Below are 23234 nucleotides of genomic sequence, written 5' to 3'. Positions count from 1 at the left end.
ACGTGAGCAGTGTGGAGGTGTACAGAGCCAGAGTAGGTTAATTTATCTACTTAGTGACAACTGGGTTGCCTTCCCTGTTTTTTTTGTTGTTTTTTTTTTTACCTTTTCTCTCATTGTTTCGGGATATGACACTGCAGTTCCAAATATGTCTTGCTCACTGGAACATGGCCAGGGCAGAAAGTAAGGAAAATACTTCCTATGGGCTCCCAGGGCCAAAACCCTTCCCCTGAAGCACCCCCCCCACCCCCACACAAGTACACATACTTCCCATTATATACTCACCAGAGTTAGGTCACCTGCTCAATTCCTAAAACAGTCATTGACAAAGGATACATCATACCAAGATAGGTTTAGACCAGTGGTATCCCCAAGACCATCTCAGGAAGTCTACAAAATCAAAACTATTTTTATTATAATACTGAAATGTTTACTCCAATTCTCTTACGAATGTACAGTTTTCCAAAGGCTACCTGAGATAGTGCAACAGATTGAATGCAGCAGATATGAAAATCAAATTATCTTCCATTAAGCCAGACATTAAAGATATTTGCAAATTTTTAAAGTAATACCACTTTTTCAGAAAAGTTATTTTCCATTAAATTGTACTTTTTATGTTAAAATGTAATTTTTATTATTCTTTATTTTTTATTAGTTTTTAATCCTCACCATAGGATATGTTTATTGATGTTTTAGAGAGAGAGAGAGAGGGAGAAATTGATGTGAGAAACATGGATCAGATGTCTCCTGTAGGCACCCCTGACCAAGGATTGAACCCACAAACTATGTGCCCTGATGGGAACTGAACCTGCGACCCTTTGGTATATGACCTTTCAGTGTATAGGACCTTGCAGTGTACTGGTGGACATTTGTACCAACTGAACCACACTGGCCAGGGCTTATCATTTTTTAAATAAATATTTTTAAATCTGTTTTAATTTCTAGTATGGTAAATATCAATAGATATAACCCACACAAACAAAAGCTCGTTGGGGTTCTCAATAATTTTTAAGAATGAAAAGTGGGTCTAAGAGCAAAAGGTTGAAAACCGTTGATTTAATCAGAAAGGTCTGATTCATCCTTGGAGTTGGGAGCGAGGCCTAATGTTTAGGAGTTTATCTTAACCTGACCCAAACTTTCTTAAAATCTGATTCTGTAAGTGGTTATGTCACAAAAGGGTATGCTGGACGCTGCTTATTTAATTCATCTATCTCAGCTCTGCTAGCTAATCAGAGTGTGGGCTCTCGCTTGACTGTGAGGAGGTGAAATAGTCAAACTGAAGCCTTAAGTGTTATTTCACAGAAAAACTGTCATTGTAAGTTGCTTTTTAAGATGGGATAGGATGTGTGATTTGGGAGCCGAGAGTTGAAATTGCAAAACCCCTTTTTGGAGCAGAGGACCCCCGCAACACATGTCATCAGCACTCTGGGGTAGGGAATAAGGTAATTATTGCCCCCCCCCCCCAGCCCTGCACTAACAGTGTCCTTAACAATGATGGGTCCTAACGGGTTAGTGGGCTGCCATTCACCTAAGCTCCATAGTATCCGGCAGAGCCTCCAGATCGCTTAGTTTAGGCCAAAGACAAACAGGAGGAATTCGTTGGATTCTGAAGTTGTCACCATGGCGTGCTCATTTTCTTGCCTGTCTTTCATCCAGGATGGGGGATATGTGCGTGTAAATAGGGAGGGGGCACTCGTCCCTCCCTTGTTCCTCATTGTTAATATTTCTTTTTCTTGTCTCATACTATTTTGGTATTTTAGTGTCATAGTGCTTTCTGGAGCCTCCTTAAAATACCAAACCTTTCCCCCCCTCCTGAGTAAAATAAATCCTTTGGCCTCCACACACACACACACACACACACACTCCATGAAAGTACATCTTTGTGTTTATAACTCAATTCATATGCCTGCGATTTCCCCCTCTGATCTTCTTTCCTTCCTCAGGCCTCTCTCCCTCCCGGAGAGCTTTAGGGTGACGGCGAACAGGGGAGGAGCCCGCCTGACCCCGGCTGCGGGTGCAGCAGGCGCACATTTTCTTCTCACATATTTTGCTGGGTGGATGGGAGACATTTCTGCAAACTTCTAGATCATAAGTGCCCTTTCTTAGTCTTCCCATTGTCTCCCGCCTAGGTCATCTTCTTTGCCCTAATTTTACATGTAACTTTCTCCAGGTTGGGTCGTTTGCACCCACCGTTCCCGACGCTTGAAACTTCCTTCCCTGGCCTGACCTAATTCTGGAGGCCGGCTGTCGTTTGGTTCATTTCTCCACTTTCACAAGTGCACGTGGCTCGTCGGGGACCGTCACTTTCGCTCGCTGGGGTGGGTGTTGGGGTTCACTGGGGCCCGGAACACGTGCTTTAATGCACCACAACCCCCGTTCCCCCAGGGGGCCCCGAGCCCCGCGGGCAGGAGGAGGGGCAGGGAGCGCAGCCCGGGCGGGTGAATCACGGGGCGTAACAGGTGCCGCGGCCGCAGCTGCGCCAGCATCCTGCCCGGCTCTAGGGATAAGGTTTTCTTCTTCTCGGGGTTTTTTTGGAGGCGGGGAGGAGACTCCGGAGGCCCCCACGGAACCAATGCGGGCCGCGGTTGTTCATCGCCTAGCAACGGGCGGAGCCAATGGGAGGCGGCCAGGCCTGCGGCGCGGGGCGGGGTGGGAACCTCGCGAACCTGCGGAGGCGGGGAGGTGGCGGCGAGGGGCGGAGCGGGGCCCGGCCTGGGACCGGGAAGGCGGGAGCCGGAGGCGGAGGCGGGGCCGCCGGCCCGGGGCGCTGCGAGCCGCGCGCGGTGCGGGCCCTTGGGGCTGCGCGATCCCGTCTAGGACGCCGAGCGGTGTCCCCCCTCCCCCCCCGCGGCTCCCGGGGACGGTGACGGTGAGAACCTAGCCCCGCGGCGGGGATAGTGACGCGCCAGCTGGGGAGGGGCAGACCCTCCGGGGGTGGGCGCCGAGGTGAGCGTCGGCACCGGGCTCGGCGCCCCGCTTCTCTACGAGAGGGTCGGCGCGGCCGTTGGGGCCGTTGGCGGAGGCGGGCGAGCGTTGACCCCGGCCGCGCCCGGAGGTGGAGGTGGGAGGTAGGTGCCAGCTCGGGGACCGCTCCGGCCGGCGCTGCAGTGCTGTGCCTACCGGAGGGGTCGGGCCCGGGGAACCTAAATCCTCTCCCGGATGGGGAGGGTGGCGCCTGGCGTGGAGTGATGAGCGACGCGGGGACCTGGGGGTGGAGGGGATGGCCCCGTGGGGCTGCGGTGTCTGCATAGGCTGCGCGGCGTGCGGGCTGCGGGGTTGTTAGCGGGAGCCGCGAGCCCCGGGAGCCGTCGTTAGAATCGAGTTGCTGGGTGGCCCGGGGCCGCTGCAGAGGAAGAGAACCCCGGTGATAGTTAAATGTCTAGGGGAAGAACTTCCATCATCTAGGAAGCGGGCGTGGGTGAGAATATTTCGGTGTAGAATTTTACAGTGCGGTACAGTAAACTGAATGAGGAGCTCCCTGCCCCCTTTTATACTATGCTGATCGCCCAGTTATGCAAGTCACTTGGGCCCAGGAAATGGAATCTGCTAAATAATTGGTTCCCAGCACCTGTAATATGGGATCTTTAGATTATTACCCCACTTCAGGGTTTATGGTTAATGATTGCTCCATTTTCACTACTCGCATCGCTGATAGGGTTCTTGCTGAGTATGAGCGAATTGAGATTTCCCGTTTCTGGACACCATAATGGGGTATTAGAAGAGGCACTCCTCTGAGGGTGGTTCAGACATGTAAAGAGGGGGTTTCCTGGAATTAGAAAATGCTGGGCTTCCCTAACAATTCAGATTGGAGTCTAGGTCTAGAGTTGGCTGCGAGTGATGGGTGCCTTGGAATCCTTCAGGACTAAGGAGGGATTGGTTTTCTGTTTTAAGTAGAGGAAAATTCTGGCAGCCTTGACCCTGACCTGGAAAGGTAGGGTATGACTTAACACATTTAGGGGACTGAACAGAATTTGAAAAGAGTGAGAGATCTGGAGAAACAGAGAAAAAATGCCTTTAGAGTTAAAATTTAGGTCAAGCTATCTTGAAATGTAGAAGAAGATGGATTTATGAACTTGGATTCAGTCAGCAAAACTTAATCCATCCAATCCTAGAACTATCTTAACCTACAGGCCTAGGAAGCTTAGGTTATTCATTCAAACTAAACGAGGAAAAGCTAATAATTTGAAACTATTCTGCCTGTGGTCAGTGAAAGTTTCTGAAAATGGTTCTTTGCAAAGAGAATGAAGTAACTGATGGTTAAAATGAAGGCTTTTTTTTAGTGACTTGCTGGGTCTTTTCAGCCAAGTCATTGTATACCCTTTCTTCCCTTCTCTTCCCCACGTGTACAATGAAGATAATAAAGCCCCAGGGTTAAGTAACAAGAGTGGAGCAGCTTGGAGATAACTGCAAGGACTTGTTATTCTAGGATGAAATGTGAAGATCTCCTCCTAACACATTGCACCATATGACAAGACTTGTTAAAGTATATTATGTTCCATACACCCTGAGGCGGTATATAAGAAAACTAAAATGTTAATTGTTCAGATGACTTGCCAAAGCCTCAAGGCCAACACGAAATCAGGTTATATTCTTGGCCTACCCAAAATCCTGAGATAGCTGCTCTTTAACAAAGCTGGGTATGACACAGTTTTTATAAAAGGAGGCATTGAGTATCTTCTATGTAATATGCACCTAGAGAGCCCAGAAGTGTGTGATTTTAATTCATATCACATGCTTAAATTGGAGCAGTTCCAAAGCTTTTTAAGGGATGTTTTTCCATACCGTTTGACCAGGTCACAGAGAGGTTTTGGTATTTCCTCAGTGGGTCTGTTTTGTGTCTTTGGTGATGGTGATCATGATCATGATTAGCTGCTGATGAAGGTACAAGCTATATTGAATTCATGAACTTATAGATTGAGATAGAATAGAAAAGTGTACCATTCATTATTGATAATGGAAAACTATCTAAAATTTTTACTTTTTATAGGTCAGTATTATATAGTACCAGCAGATTTACTGAATTATGCTTTAAATAATTTATTGTTTTAATAAATATTAAACACTTACTAAGCCTCTACTTTGCCAGACCTGAGGATAAAAATATTGAGTGTTGCCTTGTGAAGTTTGTTTTAGGAAATTTATAGTATAGTAAGGGAGAGAGCAAAAATAGAAAATAAAAAATGCAAATATGAGAAGGCTTTAGAAAAGAGAATTTCAGCTGTGTCCTGACCGAGGCGGAGGAGGTGGTAGTGTCGTTCACCTGTTGAACACTTAATGGCGTGTTCTGTGCGCTGTACCGTTGGGGAAGTACAGGTGGTTTGGTAGTTAGAGCCAGGTGGGGTGGGTTAGTGATAAGGTTAGAAAATCAGAATATGACCTTTGACCAGTAGGTAATAGGGAAGCTTAAAAGGTTTTATCCAGGGGAATTATATTATATTTGATGTTTACTTTAGAAATATTTCCACCAAAATTGGTAATTTGAGTGATCCAAAAGTATTCTGAACATAGACAACCTAAGTAATATTTGAGAGACAACAGCCCTACACAGCAATTAAAAATTTTAAAAATATTTTATTGAAGCCCTAGAAACTTTAAAATAAATATGGTTATTCATATAACCAACCTATATTGAATATCTTTTTTGTTTCTGTATTTTATTATTGAGGTATAATTGACATAACATTAATTTCAGGTGTATAATAATGATTCAGTATTTGTACGCATTGTGATATGAACGCCACAGTAAGTCTGTCTTCTACTTTTAAGGTCAAGGGAGTAGAGATGCAAGGATAAACAAGATACAGCCCTGTTTCCAAGCAACTTGCAATTCAGAAGGAGAGATAACGCAATTATAATGCAGTGCAGAATCTGAGTGTCATAAGAGGCATAAAAATGTCACATTTTAGCAATGTATGAATCTGAGATGAGAGAAGACAGAAATTCAAATTAATAATAGTTCTTAAATAGAATTTAAACTGTGGCCAGTTTAACAATCAGTGCAATCTTTTTTTTTTTTTTTTTTTTTAATATATCTTTATTGATTTCAGAGAGAGGAAGAGGGAGAGAGAGAAACATCAGTGATAAGAGAGTGGTCATTGATTGGCTGCCTCCTGCACGCCTGCTGCTGGGGATCAAGCCTGAAACCCAGGCACGTGCCCTGACCAGGAATCGAACCTCAATCTCCTGGATCCTAGGTCTATGCTCAACCGTGGAGCCAAGCTCCGCAGGGCAATCAGTGGAATCTTAACTAACATTTACAGTTCTCATCTATTAACCTTTACTTCATATTCTGCCCTCCTTCTTAACTCTTGAGTGAAATTTTTGGTTTGACCACCATGCTACTAGCTATGTGACCTTGAACAAGTAACTTCTTTCCCTTCTCTGTGTCTTGGTTGCCTCATTTTACATTAGGGATGATAACACCTACTTCTTAGTGTTGTGATGATTAAATAAGAAAATATATTAATATCCAGAACAATTCCTGGAAGGAAAAATAGCTTACATTTACTGAGCACTTAAATTTCTATTTGATATAGAATACTATAACTGAATAAGAACTAACTTAAAGAGAGGACTTCTGTCTGTCACTCATGGATCCACCCATGAGCATCTGATAAAGCCTCTACGTTCAGAGAGGCCAGATACGTTCTGTTAATCTAAGCTTCTGAACAAATTATCTTTGTTTATTTTCTCCTTATTTGCTGATCACTTCTCTGAAATCTGATTTCCATTTTTGCACCTCAGCTTTGTCATAAAGTCACTAATCACCAAATCCAACATATTTTTCTACTTGGATCTTGCCCTTTTTATGGCATTTGTTTCTGTTCATCATTCCTTCCTCTTGAAAACTTTTTTCCCTTGGCTTCCTAAAGCCTGCCCACCCCACTGTTTTTATCTCTTACATCTAGGTCACCTTCACTCACCTGTTATATGTTGATGTTCTTTCTGCTTCCCCTTTTTTTCTGTATGGATGCAGCTACCACATATATGCTAAATCTGCCTTGATGTCTAATGACCTCCAGGCCCTAGTTTATCCCCATTTGAATGTCTCATGACAGCATCTCTAAACCCAGTGAGTTCATTATCTCCACACACTTTGAACCAAACTCAGTTTTATTAACCTTACTCTTCTGTCTCTTTACTTAAGTGACACTATTTTCTGTCTGGTACCAGAGACAGATTTTTACATGGAGAATAAATGCCTTCCTTTTGTATACTTGTCACCATGTTTATTAGTTCAACTTCTGAAGTAATTCTTATCTGTCCTTCGCTATCCTCATTGTCACTGGCTAAGTCAGCCAGCCAGCGCCTGACCATCAACTGCCCAGTAATATTTTTGTGCTGAGGCTGCTGAAAATGGAGCCCATTTTGGAAACATTAAATGGGAGGAGACTGCTAGAATATTGTTCTAAAAGAGTTGTAGCTCTACATATAATTTTAAAATTATGTACAGAGTTTGAGTGGCCAGTAGATGCTGTAACCAAGATAGGTAGCAGCCATTGCATGTACTTTTTACCTGAGAGTTAGTGGTCTGGATTATAAAGGTCCTGGTCTCAGGTTAGTCACTCTGTTGCCAGTTGATTGTAATCTGGTGGTTGTGCTTTCCTGTCTAAAAGATGGCACCTTCAGCATTACTCTTTCTATTCTGTATCTACGTTTTAGAAATAGCCTTCCCAAGATCGAGCATGTAAAAGCAAGACATTTTAGAAATCTTCAGTAAATACAAACCATCATCAGCTGTGTTATTTTTTTTAAAGGAGATGGGCTCAGAGAATTTATATCACTCGCTCTGGATACTGGTTGAGTGTCAAGAGGAGGCCAGAATCTGTGAGGCTTTGGAATCACAAATATCTAGTTTTTATACTTACCTTCCAGATTAAATAGATGGGTTTTTATACCTGCCTTCCCGGTTTGTATCCGGATGAGTTAACTAATCTCTTTGTTACATCTACTTACTAGGGCCATCATAAGGATAAATGCCATAGCCAGTGAGCCACATCTGGCTGCAGTAGAGGCTCAGCGGTGGTTCTCTCCTACAGTTCCACACAGTTAGCTAGCACTGGAGTTCTTAACTTCCCGTCCCTGGATCCTTTACAGATTTGTGGATGCTTCATGGATCCTCTGAAATGAGCTAGAACTGGCTGTTTTTATACTTTTAAGGAGGGAGGGTCATTGGCATTGAATTCTGTGACCCAAAACAGTTTAACCCCTGAGTTGGTGGTGGTAGTCTGGCCTAGGACCCAGGGCTCTTGATGTCTCATAGCCAGACGGGGTAGAATTTAGAATTGTTTGAAATATTTGAGGGACAGTATATATTTAAAAAACACATTTTAAAAGGACTTTGGGTACAAAGAATCAGATTAGTTATATTCCTTGGCTCAAGACACATTCTCATAATTGGTCCATTTATTTAATTTTAATAATATAATAGGCACCATCTACATAAAGCTAAGACCTTGACAGCAACCTTAATGTAACCAGCTGGGCCCTCCATCCCTTTTCCTGCTTCCCTCACCTGAGGCAACTATTTACTGACTCCTATATTCATGATTTCCTTGGTATCTTTTAAAATATAGCTTTATTGTATCTAACTATATGTTACATGTCCTGTCTTTTGAGACATTTTTCACTTTATAATGCTGAAATTCATCCACTTAAAATTATATTGCTGAGGCTTATCTATATTGTATGTCACTGAAGTTGTCTTGCTGCGTGACATTTTGTTTTACAGAAATGCCACAGTCCATTTTCCTGTTGATGGGTGTGCGGTTGCTTCCAGGATTATGCTCTTATGTTAGTTTGCCATTGTGAAGAGGGCTGCAGCTTATGTTCACACCTCCTGGCTTATACCTTCTTGGATTTATACCTAGAAGTGGCTGTCTAGGTTGTAGAGTGTCTGAATAGGATATATGAGTTTCAGCTGCCATGCTGCTGGTTTTTCAAAGGTTCTCCCCGCCCTGCAGTGTTTAATAAGCCTTAGCCAGGTGTTCGTAGGACTATTATTTTCAACTTTCATTTAGTACTTTGGAACACTTTTACATTATTGGAATCCATTCCATAGCACCCTTAGAAAAGAATACCTTTTCGACATTCTGAAATCTAAACTGCATAAACAAGAATACTAGCTGCTTATATATAGAACCACATTCTATAGAGTACTACCACATTCTCACACTTTATGTGTCAGAGCACATGAAGGTCTGTTAAAACACTGATTTCTGAATCTGTAGGTCTGAAGTGGGACTTGAGAATTTGCATTTTTAACAAGTTCCTAGGTGCTGTTGATGCCGCTGGTCCTGGAACCACAATTTGAGAACTAGAACCAATGATTGAATTTGGGCTAAACATTGAAAAAACTGTTACAGAAAGATGATTACACTATTACAGAACACATTAATGAATACTGATTAGTTTCTTTGTTATTTCCATTGCCTTTAGTAGATTTTGTTACCTCTTAATTATTTTAGTAATGAAATACCAATAAATGGTAATTGTTTTTTTATCTTATTTGGACTTCTTAGCTGACTTTCAACTTTACAAAGTAAGCTAGATTTAAAAATAGTGCTTCTTTTTTGTTCCTTTTCTTGTAATCCTCATGTAAGAGTATGATTGCTGTGTTCCTACCTCTGCACTGGAAGAATTTGAAATTGGTGTACTGTCTGTAAATTGTCATGCTCTTGATTCGTACACTAAATCACCTTCCTGCTTCTCTTAGCTGGCACTAGTCAGGATTCAGAGGGTGTGTTGATTGCCAGAGGGAGAGGGGGTGAGGGTAGTGGAGGTGTGCCAAGGCGGGCTGGGGGTCGGAGGGAGGGAATGGGGACAGAAAGAGACTTTGCTTGGGGCGACAGGCGCACGATGCAGTGTGCAGATGACGTTTTATTGAGTTGTACACTTGAAACCTGTATGGTTTTGCGAACCAATGTCATCCCAATATATTAAATTTTTTAAAAAGCCTTTGTAAGTTACAGCATGGCTAAAGTATTGATTCTTGTTTATCATAATATTACAATGCCATGCTTCCCACTAATATGTCATTGAACTTCATTGACATTCATTCAACAAACTTTATTGGGTTCCTACCCTGGGTCAATTATGATATCTCAAAATAAAGGAGGGTACAAACAGTATGATGACAGGCCTGCTGACCAGAAACTCTGTTTAGGTGGAGAGAAGAGTTTCATTACAGTTGGATCTGTACTGTGATAGGGTTAATGCAAAGTGTTTTGGAAGCACAGAGAGAAGGGGGTGATAGTTTGGGGAGAGCCTGGCAATTTAGGCTCTCTATTCACTAGATTTTTCAAAAATGCTGTTTTGAATTGCTTATTTGAATTTAATATTTTGTCTGTTTTTGTACAGTTCACATTCCAGTTACTCAATTGAAATAGTTACTGTCTGATTGTAATTTAGTCTCAAGGTGAGATGATAGAGAAATGAGTACCTGTGTGTGTGTGGTTTGAAAAAGCAGCTCACATTTTGTATATTCCCTCCCTCTCCTACATGAAAGCAAGGAGGGTGTGATAATTAAATGTGTTGGACTACTGTGGGTTGAATCTTGGCTTTGTCACAGCCTAGATATGCCGCCTTGGGCAAGAAAACTCTCTGGGCCTCAGTTTCCTCATCTGTAGTAGGGGGAAAATAACTTTGAGTTATTTTGAGATTGGATGAATTAATATATGTTTTCATGTGCTTTAACTTGTTTCAATTAAATGGTTTATGCATAACAAATTTTGTTTTTATTGTTAAAATTAAGTAGAATCTCATTGGTTAAACATGTGGTTGTGAAGACAGCATGTGCACATTCTGTTATAAAAATGTGAAGAAGAAATTTTGATATAAATAGCTATACTCGATTCCATTTTTGGTCCCTTGAAAAATGTAACAATCATAGATGACCTGAAAATTCTTTAAAGGTCATCTAGTGTGACCTCCTGTTTTTACAGATGTGGAAACTGAAAACCAAATAAATTATGACCTCAATGGTAAGATGATAGAAGTGGTAAATGATAGAAGTGGCACTGAGAACCACAGCCCCTGACACTCTGTCTGGTACTCTTTCAATACCCTGTGCAGCTTCCCTGAAATGACAGTGCCCTGAAAAAACTAAGTTTAATTGGAGAACCAAGACCAAAATAGATGAAAACATTAGCAATAAAAAATCTGTCTATAATGAAATACCAGAAAGTGTGACATAGACTCTAAGTATCTACCTATGTAACTTTGTGAGCTGCTCTCTTGAAGCTGAGAAATGCACCTTATATGGAGGTTGATAGATTAAGAACATTATTTTTTTGAAAAGAATCATAATAGTTATAAATCAAAGTCAGTCTCCTCCCTTCTTTCCTCCCACCAAGTTCAGATTACAACTGAGCTAGAGGGAGCGTCCACCTTTGCTAGGTTGGCCAGTACTCTGTGTCTTTGCTCTTCACAACGTGGGGTGGGCTGGATCCCCACAGACATGCTGTGACAGCACAGTGTCAGTGTGAAGACTGCATCATCCCTGCTCACTTGTCTGCATGAATATGTGCCATACGTGCTAGCTTTGTAATTGGTTGTCTCAGTTGATATTTCCACTGAAGGGCAGGGGTGCTACTGTCTGGGATTGAAGTGGGAATACTTTCACACACTTTATTTCATTAAATCTCCATCAATCCACTGCCTCTAAAAATGTTACGAACTATTCATGCCTCTAAAACATTCCAGCTGTATAAAGGTATGTTATGGAAGAAAAGAAAGCCCTGGCCCATCCCTCACTACACCCACTCATCTCATTCCCCAGGAATGTCATTGGTAACAGTTTGTAACTTTTCCAGACCTTTCTCCTAAATGTATTTAGATATTTTGATTTAGCAAAAAATGATCTTACTGTTCTCGTTATCCATAACCTTTGTTCATGCTACACATGCAGATCTCCTTCACTTTAATAACCCTAAGTACCCCTCCTTCACTTTAATAAACCCAGAGTACCTCTTCTGGCTGTACCATACATATGTATTTGGGTTTTCACTGTTTCTCTATTGATGGATATTTAGATTGTCTCCAGTTTCTTGCCATTACAAATAACACTACAGTCAACAGTTTCATCATATGTCATGCTTGTTCATGTATGTGATTGAATATGTGATAATAGATGCCTAGAAGTACAATTGATCAGTGGGAAGATTTACACATTTAAAATTTTTGTAGACTCTCAGGTTCCCATCTAAAACTACAAATTACTGACCTCTGGTAATGTTCTATTTCCTTTATATAATTGATTATCTGAATAACTCTGAGACGTTTTATAATTTCTAACTAGCTTTTGCCCAACAGGGCTGCTTGTGTTAAGGTACTGTAGATTAACTGACTAATCTGGAAATATGTTTATTCTTTATTACTCAGGCTATTCTGCCATTAGTTTTGGTGTATGAGACTGGTGCTATTCATTCCCATTGCCTCTGCTTATCACTGTGACTTCCTTTTAAAAACATGGATTTTTTTCTCCTATGAAAAACATTCACTTATAGAAAATTTGGAAGATGCAAAAAAAAAAAAAAAAAAAAGATTATCCATATCTTTTTTTTTTTTAAATATATCTTTATTGATTTCAGAGAGAGGAAAGGAAAGGGAGAGAGAGAGATAGAAACATCAATGATGAGAGAGTCATTGATCGGCTAGCCCGCAACCCGGGCATGTTCCCTGACCAGGAATCAAACCCCGATCGCCTGGATCCTAGGTCGATGCTCAACCGCTGAGCCATGCCCGGCCGGGCAATCCATATCTTTATGTGTGTGAAAATGCACGAAGAAAGGGATGAAGTCCTGCCCTTGCCCCTCCCTTTTCTGCTCCCAGGTTGGTCTTCTAGTTTTTCTTGTTCTGTCTTTATAGGGCAGAATTTATACCTTTGCATATATACTCATGTATACTTTTTTAAAGACCAAATAAGATCATGTTAGATATTGTTCAGCTAACAAAATACCGTGGAACTCTTTTCAAATTAATAAGCTATCTAATAATAGCTAACTGATATTTTTGAACCGTTGCCGTGTACCCAAGACCCTTTACATGTATAAATTATTTAATAAAGTTATTAATAAATTTTGCAGCTAATTTTATTATGTAACCACATTATAATCCTTTGAGGTAAAGATGCTTTTTACTCTCCTTTTGCAGATGAGGAAAATGAAGCCAGAGATTTTTATTCAGGGCCACTTAAGTGCTGGGAGTGGGCTTTGAAACCAGGTGGTCTGACTTTGGTCATCCTGTGCTTTTAGTATCATAGCATACTGTTTCTCCTACTGCAGGAATACTTGGTTTAAGGGTGTATATATGGAATTTAATGTAGTTTCCTATTCAGGTACTAAGAGGGTCCCTTTCTAATGGCAAATTCTGGCTTGAAACATCACTGAGATTGTATCCTTCAACCGAAAGGGATACCTGTGAAAGATCTTACCATAATTTGTGCCTTCACACTATTTTGTTCAGTCTTTGTCCAGTTGGGAGATTTGATTTAATGAGTGGTTGTAGGAGATACTGCTTCCTGAGCTTCACATCCACTGAAGCCACAGCATATGATGGTTAAGAGAATGGGCTCAGAGCCTGGGATGGGAAATACCCCCAGCTCTGCACTCGCCAGCTCTAGGACCTTGGGCAGCCTAACCCTTCTGTCCTCAATTTCCTTATCTGTAAAAAGGAAATAATATAACACATAGGGTGGGTGTGGGGACTGACTTCATAATATATGTAGAGCATGTGTTTGTTAAATCAGTCCCCTGTATCCTAGGCACACTGTGCTTAGTTTTTTATCCGTTACCTCATATGTACCCACAATCACCCCACGAAGTAGACAGTATCACCCCGTTTTCCAGGTGAGGAAACTGGCTCAGAGGGACTTGGTCAGAATATGACCGCTGTCTGACTCAGGCCTGTGAGGCTTGCGTTGTTTGCACTGGGCTTTCCAACTGTAATCCTCCTCATAGCAAAAGACTCCGTAAAGGGGGCAGATGATTAAGGGAATACCAGATTTTGAGTTTCAGCCATTCAGATATATATTAAAATTTAACTTATGCAGAACTTATTTCTGTGAAAATAGCTATACTATTAAATTATGCCACTTAGATGAAGAAATAATTTAGATTTTAAATTTTGTAAAAAAGATTTTTCTAGAGCTTGAATTTTTATTGTTTCTATTCTGATGTGCATGTCTGAATTGGGATTTTATTTAAGCAGAGGCATTTGTAATGGAATTAAAAACTATATAGTCTCCTTTGGGAAAAAAATATCGTAGAAGGTGGTATTAATTTTTTAAACAATCATAATTTGGTTTTTGAGAGAAATAACATCTATTACAGTATGCTGGTAACTACATTCTCAAGTTTTATGACTAAGTTTGTAAGACAGGACTAATGTTCAAAGACTTAGTTTTAACAATTTTATTTTTTTAACTCAACGGTTTGGTAGCTCTAACTCCATGAGATTTTAGCAAAGACTTTAGTTAGCTGTTTGTGAAAATCCTGTGCAATACTTAGCAGCCCAGATGGTATAATGTTACCACATCCCTGTATAATGAGAAGCTATTCTTTTCTGACTCTTGGTTGAAGTTTGTTTTAGAATTCTGATTAGGTAGGCAATTGCACCTTCTCAAGTTTGAATTGCAAGTGAACTTGAACAGGTAAAAAGTGTACAGTGTGAAGGAAATCTTGTAATCGTGATGCTACTTGGGTTTCTGCTGAGCTTTCTTTCACTGGATAGATGCGTTAGGAGAGATTTGGGGAACGAAGAGCAATACTTTTCTCTAAAAGACTCACATCTTTTGCATCTTTTCCATCACTCTTTTCCTTTACCCACTTTTGCTTGCTGGAATGAACATGTTAATTTGCCATCAGTTATTTACTAGAGTATTCATTGATTATTCCATCTATTAAGATGAAGGGGGAGAATACAGAAATGTAAAATGTGTGGTGAAGACTAGCTGGGAAAGATGGAACGAGCTAGGAAGCGTATGGCACACTCCCTCCAGCCTGTGCTCCGCCTGTGCGTGCTTCCTTCCCCTCCTCCAGACTCTTGCTTCTTCCAAGCCCAGCTCAGCCACCGTCATCCCCTCCACACAGCCCACGAAACCCCATTCCCTAGCTCCTCCATACACTGTTTGTTAGAAGCTAGTCACTAAATCCATCCGCACTCAGAGCAGAATAACCCGAAGGTATGGGTACCAGGAGGCAGGCGTAATTGAAGGCCGCCTTAGAGGCTGCCTCTTCTGAAACTCTGCAGGTGACTGACGCATATAGAGTCCCGGAGTCTCTGGGTAGAGGGAAGGGGAAGCCAGCCAAGGAACTTTTCTGGTGGGAAAAAAACAGGTGTAATTAACCTGACTACAAGTGTTTTTGCTGAACTATAAAGTTACTTTTGATGTCTTAATATTTATTACAGAAAATGGTAAAGAGTGTTTTCCTCCTCATTAAACTTTCTATGTAAATGATTTCATTTCTGGGGATTGTTTTTATGCCTTTTCAAAACAAAGTGTGTATAAATGAGAGAGGCTATTGTTTGTGGCATAGCAGAGAAGTTTTTAAGTGTGCCTGAATTTTAAGTACTAGATATGTTCCTTTAAAGTTGTATGCTCTGAATGGAATCATTAAAATAAATTATGGGAACTCAGTCTTTTAAAGAAAGTTGATGAAAATCTTTTTATTATATTCTACTTTGAAGACAGATATATCTGAATGTACAGTGTTGAAAGGTTGAATGGTGATAAAGTGAAAGAGCACAGTTTTAAAACTGAGATCTGTGTCCAGACTTCACAACCAATTAGAAATGTGACTTCAGGTAGTGCTATTGACTTCCCTGAGCTCAAGTTTCCTGCCTGTAATATAGATAAGTATATGTGAAAGAAAATTCTTTGACATGAAAAAATGATAGATTTATGAAACTTAGTAAAATTATTTTCTTTCGGAAAGGGTATAATTATATTAAATTTAAATGTCTCACTGCTTCCCAATTTTCTGTCAGGATTCTAACCTAGAAAATGCTACTAGATAATTCTTATGTTCTGCAAAATCATTTACCCAGAAGAAACCAGAATACCCTTGCTTATTTTACATCTGCAGTATATGGCATTGGCACTTTGCAACCCCTATTAACCTAGAGGGAAGCCAAAGTAGTTCTTCGGATATAGTAAGATAACATTTTTTTTCTGAAATGATTACAGTTTTACTGCAATTAGTAAGCTTTTCTGTTATGAAGACTTATTGAAGTGTACATTGAGAAATACTTGGGATGAGGAAGTTTATTAGATGTTATCCACCAGTAAGAAACAAAACAATGTGTCTGAATAGGCGAAAGAATTTTTTTTAAAAAAAGAGATCAGTTATTTAGTTTTGTTCTTCATAAGAAACTTAGAACACCGCTTTGTGAGGATAAAGCCCATCTGTGGGAGCACAGAGTGGAGGTGGCCCAGGAGCTGAGGAGCAGCACTGATTTGGCAGGATTGGCAGTCCATGGCTTTCTGGTCAACCTCGCACTGCTCTGGAATCTTGTATTTCTTTTTCTCTGTTGAAGATCTCACCCTCCTGGTGTCTGGGCTTGCACAGCTTCTTGAACTAAGCATCAGTGAGATGTTTGGGGATTTTCACACCACTGATGATCAGTTTTGATGTCAGTGGAGATGGCAAATTTCTGGTATGTTCTATCCTCTGATTGAGGGACAAGAGGTCCAGTCACAAGTAGCAGGCCGCTGCTCAGCTGCTTCGGGAAAACCGCCCTCTTGCCTTGGGGCGCCCAGTGAGGAGGATCGGAATGGCCTGGGGTGACATGGGCCGCAGCTTTCTCACGCCCACCCAAGGGTTTCTTGCCCTGACTCAACAGCTTTCGAGACGCATCTTCAGTAGGACAATATCTTGGCATTCTGCAAAGTTGAACCACTCGGATACCACCATTCTTGTTGCCACCAACTGGTTTCGTGGCAGTAGCGAGAACTTTTCCTTTTTCTCTTCAATCCTGGCTTTAGCTGCTGAAGACTTCCTCTGTCCACGGCCTTTCGGGAGCACCTGCCAGTCCCTCTGACCAGGGCAGGGCTTCGCCTGCAGGCGGCTGCCCTTCTTAGGCATCTTGGCCTTGAGGTGCCCTTCCTCCCTTTCCCAGCCCCGCCTCCAGCATCAGCCTTTTTGGCTTCAGGTTTCTTCTCCTTAGTATCCAGCTTCTCAGTTTTTTCACCACCATCTTGCAAGATGGGAAAGAGAGGAGAAAGAATTCTTACTTACGGAATACTTTATAGGTTTTTATTTACTTTAATATATTTCAGAGTTGTTCCAGTCTTGGATAAATGAAATGATGTTTACAAGATGTTTAAATTCTTTAAGCTTAATTTTTTGTTCATAAAATTCACTTGTGATTTTGACCCGTCTTAGAACCTGGGCAGCTGTCCTAACCACTGGTATAGAGAGAGAATTGGGGATTACAGATTACTGGAACCAAAACACGATTCACATTCACTATTAGCTTTTTTCCTTTCTTCTTCTATAATGAAACTGTAATAACAATGCTAGCATAACCAGATTTGTTCTTATATGACTTATCATGGATAATTATGCCCACTATATAATGGTTTGCTATGACTTAATATATGATAACATATGTATTATGTCGTATATATTTATGTAATATGGAACTTAGTTCTGGGTTTATTAAGTCTTTCTTGGAAAAACTGGTTGGGTAACTTTTATCACAAGCCTTTTACCACAATTAGTTGCGTCATTGAGCAGAAGCGGACATAGAAGCTTCTAGATTGTGTGGAACCATGTACTGTTAGTAACTTCTTTGTTTCATAGCAGCTTAAAATGGAGTTCTGGTTTTCATCGTGAACATTTAACTAGACCTGCCTGAATATTTTGCAGTGTTTTGTTTTTGTTTTTGTTTTTCTGAACAGGACAGGCAGCAATTTGCTGTCTAAACCTGTGGACACTGGAGAGCTAAATTCACAGAGAAAGAGTAACTGGCTTAAGTTATAATTTTAAAGAAGATATGCAGTAGACACATTATGGTGTTTGATGATCTTTTTGTATGAGGAGAAAAGGCACGTAGGGCACTATTGTGTCTTTTTCAAATATCTTGAAAGAAAAAAAAAAAGGACTTGGAAAGGTGCCATGGCTGTTTCCTTCTGATCTTACTCCCTCCTCCCCCCAAGTTAATGATTGCAAAGTTAACCCACTGCCAGGTGTGTGTTTTTATAAGGATGTTTGTCTTCAGACCTTCTAAGGATTTATGTTCAACTTTTATGAAGGGCAACAGTGCATTTTGTTACAGGTTTTAGAATCCTGTCATTTCAGCAGTCAGCTCTGTATCTTGATGATAACAACCAATAGTAATTCTAGGTGTCCGTCCCATATGTCAGGCAGCGTGCTAAATACTTTATGTGCATTATCTCACTTAATTCCCAGAGGAAACCATAATAATGACAATTTACCAGTAAGGAAACTGGGGCTTGGAGACGTTAAATAACTTACCCAAAGCGGAGCTGAGTTAGAGTGGATGGGTTTGTTGTTCCTTGGACCCTCCTATCTCTGAAAGCCAAAAGTAAAATCATTGTCTGTCTTGATGCAAATTCAGCCTTTATCCTGCTCATTCTGTTGTTGAAGGCGCCTATTTAAGGACACTGTGAAGTGCAAAATGAGTAGAAAAGTGATAAAAGATCAGTGCCACTGGATGACCTTCTGTGTGTGTGTGACATCATAACATGTAATACATAACATCATTTGCATTAGCATAAAGAGTATGCTGCTATATGACATAGGAATCATCTGTGATTTTTTGTTTGCCTATATTTTAATCCAGCTGCAAGTCCTGAAGTTTCTATCTCCAGAACATATTCCCAATTTATCCACCTGTGTCTTATTCTACTGTTAGAACTTTAGTGTAACACTGGTCTTGCCTCAACTCTTGCAGTAACCTGGTTTCTTTCAGCCTCCACTATTGCTCACCTATAATCTACTCAGAGGGTAGAGTAGCCGAGTGATCTTGTTTTAAAGTGTAAAGAGGTCATGTTGCTTTCCTGCCAAAATTGCTTCAATAGCATTTTATTGCAATTCAGAGAAAGTCCAACTGCCTACCATCTATCCTTGCTTACTGTGCTTCAGACGTACTGACCTTTACGTTTTTCATACTTACCAATTTCATTTCCGTCTTGGGTCTTTCCCCCTGCTGTTTCCTCTACCTGGGCTGACCCCTTATCATTTAGGTCTCAGCTCAAATGGCAGCTTCCTAGTGCAGCCTTCCTTGACTAATCTAGATACCCTCACCCCAATACTCTCTCATGTTATTGTGTTTTATTATCTTTATAGTTCTTATGACCCTCCTAGTGTTGTGTTAATGTAATTTAAGTTACTCCTTTCTTATCTATTTCTATCCCCACCAGAATGTGAACTTCTTGAGAGCAGCGCCTCCCCTGTACCTAGAGTAGTGTGCCTGGCACAATTAAAAATTTATTGAATGAATGAAAATTTTCATCTCACTTTAACATTGTATTTTGAATATGTCCCCAACAGTCTTATATATTCAGAACAGGGGTTGTGAACTCTTGATCCACAGTCCAGATCTGGCCTAAAGAAACATTTTGTCTTATTAAAAAGTGTTGTTTGAGGTGCTACTTACATCCTGTCAAATGTGCAGATCTTAAGTGTACAGTTTGATGAATTGCACTACTGTGTATACCTTCGTAACCACCTTTCAACCAAAATATGGAAGGCTCTCTCATATCCCCCTCCCCTGCCATTCCCTCTTTCCACAGGATAACTTGAATAGTTAATCTTTTTAATTGGCTTCTAACTAAAAATTGGGAGAGTTCACTCAAAACTCCAGAATTCCAACTAAAAAATGGAAAGACGTAGCAACACAGAACGTGCTTTCTCTTTGGCCACAATTTGTTGTAGCTGAGAAGCAGCTGTCCGAAGTGATGGCATGTGTTCTCAGTGTGCCTCCAGTCTTGACCTCTCCTCCTGCTATCCCTGACCTGGAAATCAACTTCCAGTTGCCATCTATAGTTTCATTGCATTTTTTTAATGATGGGGAAATATTTATTTCTTCAGTTATTTCTATAAAAATGGAAACATGAATGGCAGACTAAAAAGGTTATGTTTCTTAGTCTACTTCATTCATACGCATTTCTTGCCTTATATGTATTATTAGCTATCCTAATTCTACTTGGTTATGTTTACAGGTTGCACAGTGCCCTGTTGCAGAAATGTATCATTTATGTAAACAGTCTCCTACTGTGGAACATATAAGTGATTTCTGTGGCTTTTTTGATACTGTAAAGAATAATAGATGAATTTTTGTACAAATCATTGTTTTATTAGGATAAAATTTTAGAAATGGAATTTCTGGATTAAAATATATTTTCATTTTTAAGAATTTTGATACAGTTGCCAAATTGCTTGATAGCAGTATAAGTTGATATAATCTTGCTGGAGAGTAGTGTATGGCAGTATTTATTTCTCTTCATCTATGTCAATACTGGGAATTATAATTGAAAAGTTTTGCTAATATAGTTTGTAAAAACAAAATTGAGAATGCTGGCCAAGAATTTTTTCATCTTATCTGTGTAAATAAGAATTATACTTATTTTAAAGCATATAATACAGAACTATTTATTACTACAGTGCTGTACCTTGGGTTTATATTTGAGTTAAATCATGTACCATGTACCTTCTATGTGAAGTAATGTGAATACCTCAGTATAACTGGAGAAGCCTTTAGCCTTAGCCTTACACATACATGTGTACAGACACACACAGCACTTATTAAGTTCTACCATGTTCTATGTGGGTGTACACGAGAGTAAATAAGGCAAAATCCTCTGTTTTGAAGCACATAGAACCAATTCTTACACACTGGTTTTATATTTGCTTTCATATTTTTAATTAGATGCTTTTATTCTATAATTTTCCTTTTAAGGAGATGCCTACCTAGAAGGGTGACAGCAGCTGGACTAAATGTTTCACTGCTGAACTGGTTCCTCAGGTATCCTGGCTCTGGCGATTGCTATGGGAGATTGGATGACTGTTACAGATCCAGGTAACTGAGTTTAAAATAACTATAAGCTAAAGCAGTAATTATAAAGGTGATTTTTTCAATGAAACTGTAAAATAAGTACCACAGGTATTGAAGATGTGACTGATGAGAGAAACAAATAATTATAAAATGTCTAATTTCCATCTTTAGTAAAATTATTAGGGAGAGCTAAGAATTGTGCCATAATTAGTGGGTTAACTGCTTTGGATGGATGATCGATCACTTGATTGTTACTGTTTTTGAGGAAATTTTTATGCATTTGAAATAAATTCATTGGCTGCCTCAATACATTTCTCTGATATACTCCTTTAATCACATAAACTTTAGTGCATAGACAGGTGATGTTTGTATGTTATTTAGGAATCTAAAGCACTGCAAATTAAGGTAGCATATTGTAGCTTAACATGCCTAGTAAGAGCACCACTTTATAGTTGTGTCTTTTTGGAAAAAAAAAATATAGTTTTCATACAAAACCAACTTTGCCTTAATTTGAAAATACTTAAAAATATATAAGTCAAAATCTTTGGTAATGGAGATTATGTTAACATTGCATGCACTTTTATAAATTATTTACATAAGTGCCTTTTATTCTTTCAGAAAGCAAAAATATCTCTCAATATACCTCAGAAACAAAGATGTCTCCATCAAGTCTATACTCACAGCAAGTGCTATGTTCTTCAATACCTTTATCAAAAAATGTGCACAGTTTTTTCAGTGCCTTCTGCACAGAAGAGAATATTGAACAGAGTATTTCATACCTTGATCAGGTAATGTTTTTTTTGGGTTTTTTGGTAAGAAGCAATAGTATAAATCATGTTCTATAATAGAACATATTGAAGTTATGAGAACACTTGTTATTACAATATATTGTTGTGTGTTGGTCCAAGATTTGTATTAGATTTGTGAAGATCCTTGGTGATCAACTAACTAAATAAAAGGTAGACCTTTTTATCTGGAGCAGGTTGGCCTCCCATTACCCCAGGGCCTTCTCCACTGTGAGTCTCCGCCTTGTTTTACTGATGTAGAAACCTGCCTGCCTTGCTCTAAGTAACTGCAGAGCAGAGGTGAAAAGAGCCCAGTTCTCTCAGTTCTTTGTTCTTAACTGTCACAGGATAGTTTTCTCAGAAAAGATTTCTATCTTTTGTTTCTTTTCTAAGTTGTCTGGTAACCAACTTTTAGGAATACATTTTCTCCTGCCAGGAATTGACTACTTTCGGTTTTCCTTCATTATATGAAGAATCCAAAGGTAAAGAGACAAAGAGAGAATTAAATATAGTTGCTGTTTTAAATTGTATGAATGAGCTACTTATACTTCAGCGGAAGAACCTTCTAGCTCAGGAAAATGTAGAAACACAAAATCTGAAACTGGGAAGTGATATGGACCATCTACAGAACTGCTATGCAAAACTCAAGGTAGAAATTATGTCAATTTGAATTTCAATGCCATTATATCATTTGTGTTGGTAGTGACCGAGTGAATCTCACATTTGACATATATAGGACATATTAACTGGCCCAGAGGCTGTAAGTTCAGCCATGCCAAATGGTCTGGCATGATAGGAAATTTTAAACAAGAGGGTGTCAAGATTTTTGACAGTCTGAGAGTTACCCAAATTATAGTCCTAAATTTTCTCTATCTTCTTGAGATCCATTGCACAGAGATTATGCAAGTCTCTGTTTATGTCAATTATGACATAACTTGAGTGGCTTTTATATTTTATAAAGATAAAGAGGACTTTAAAAGTTCTCTAGTGGTTTCATGCAGAACTTGGTGCAGTTTCTCTAGAAACAGGCAGAATGAATTGAAAGTGAGCATCTTATCCCATACTGATTCCAGGATCGCTACCGTTTCTCTCTGGGAAAAATCTTCAGAGTTTACCGCCTGGAAGGGAGAACTGGTGGCAGGCTGTAGTCTCACCCTTTCAGACATAGCTTTGAGTCACTTTTGGCTCTTTCTCAGAGTGTGCTATAGAAGGATTAAAAAGTATTAAAAAGAAAATTTTTAAATATTCAGTAGTGACATCACTAGAATAAGTGAAGAGCCTTTCAGGGGATCCGTTTTGAAGCTCTTCTGAATATACATAAAAAATTTGGTACATAAAATTTGATACTTAAATAAGTTGTATAACTTTATAGTACTGAGCTCTATAAGTGCTTTAAAATGTTTTGTTTACCTCTAAGCTTCAATTTTAGTG

The 23234-nt window shown here is 39.9% G+C and overlaps 1 protein-coding gene and 1 pseudogene across 5 annotated transcripts in view; one reads left to right on the top strand and one right to left on the bottom strand.

Annotated features, from left to right (window-relative positions):
- The first annotated feature begins 2673 nt into the window (after nt 1-2673).
- Nucleotides 2674-23234, top strand: part of SSX2IP (SSX family member 2 interacting protein) — a 40068-nt gene continuing 19507 nt past the window's right edge. For 2 of the 4 annotated variants that reach the window (XM_081146251.1, XM_081146249.1), the window contains exons 1-4: nt 2674-2866; nt 20923-21042; nt 21637-21806; nt 22240-22452. In XM_081146251.1, the coding sequence (XP_081002377.1) occupies nt 21012-21042; nt 21637-21806; nt 22240-22452 (414 nt within the window). In that variant the 5' untranslated portion in view covers nt 2674-2866; nt 20923-21011. Of the gene's footprint in view, nt 3066-20922; nt 21043-21636; nt 21807-22239; nt 22453-23234 lie in introns of all 4 variants that reach the window. The other 2 variants (XM_081146252.1, XM_081146250.1) reach the window with 2 other exon arrangements.
- On the bottom strand, nt 16343-19741 carry LOC308560950 (large ribosomal subunit protein eL6 pseudogene; annotated as a pseudogene). The gene is made up of 2 exons: nt 19621-19741; nt 16343-17193 (listed from the first exon to the last, which is right to left on the bottom strand). The product of its transcript is annotated as a large ribosomal subunit protein eL6 pseudogene (transcript).

Source organism: Miniopterus schreibersii (genome assembly GCF_964146895.1).
Source record: "Miniopterus schreibersii genome assembly, chromosome: 8".
Taxonomy (NCBI): Eukaryota; Metazoa; Chordata; class Mammalia; order Chiroptera; family Miniopteridae; genus Miniopterus; species Miniopterus schreibersii.
The sequence above is the reverse complement of the archived record's forward strand: the minus strand, read 5'-3'. Positions and strand labels throughout refer to the sequence as shown.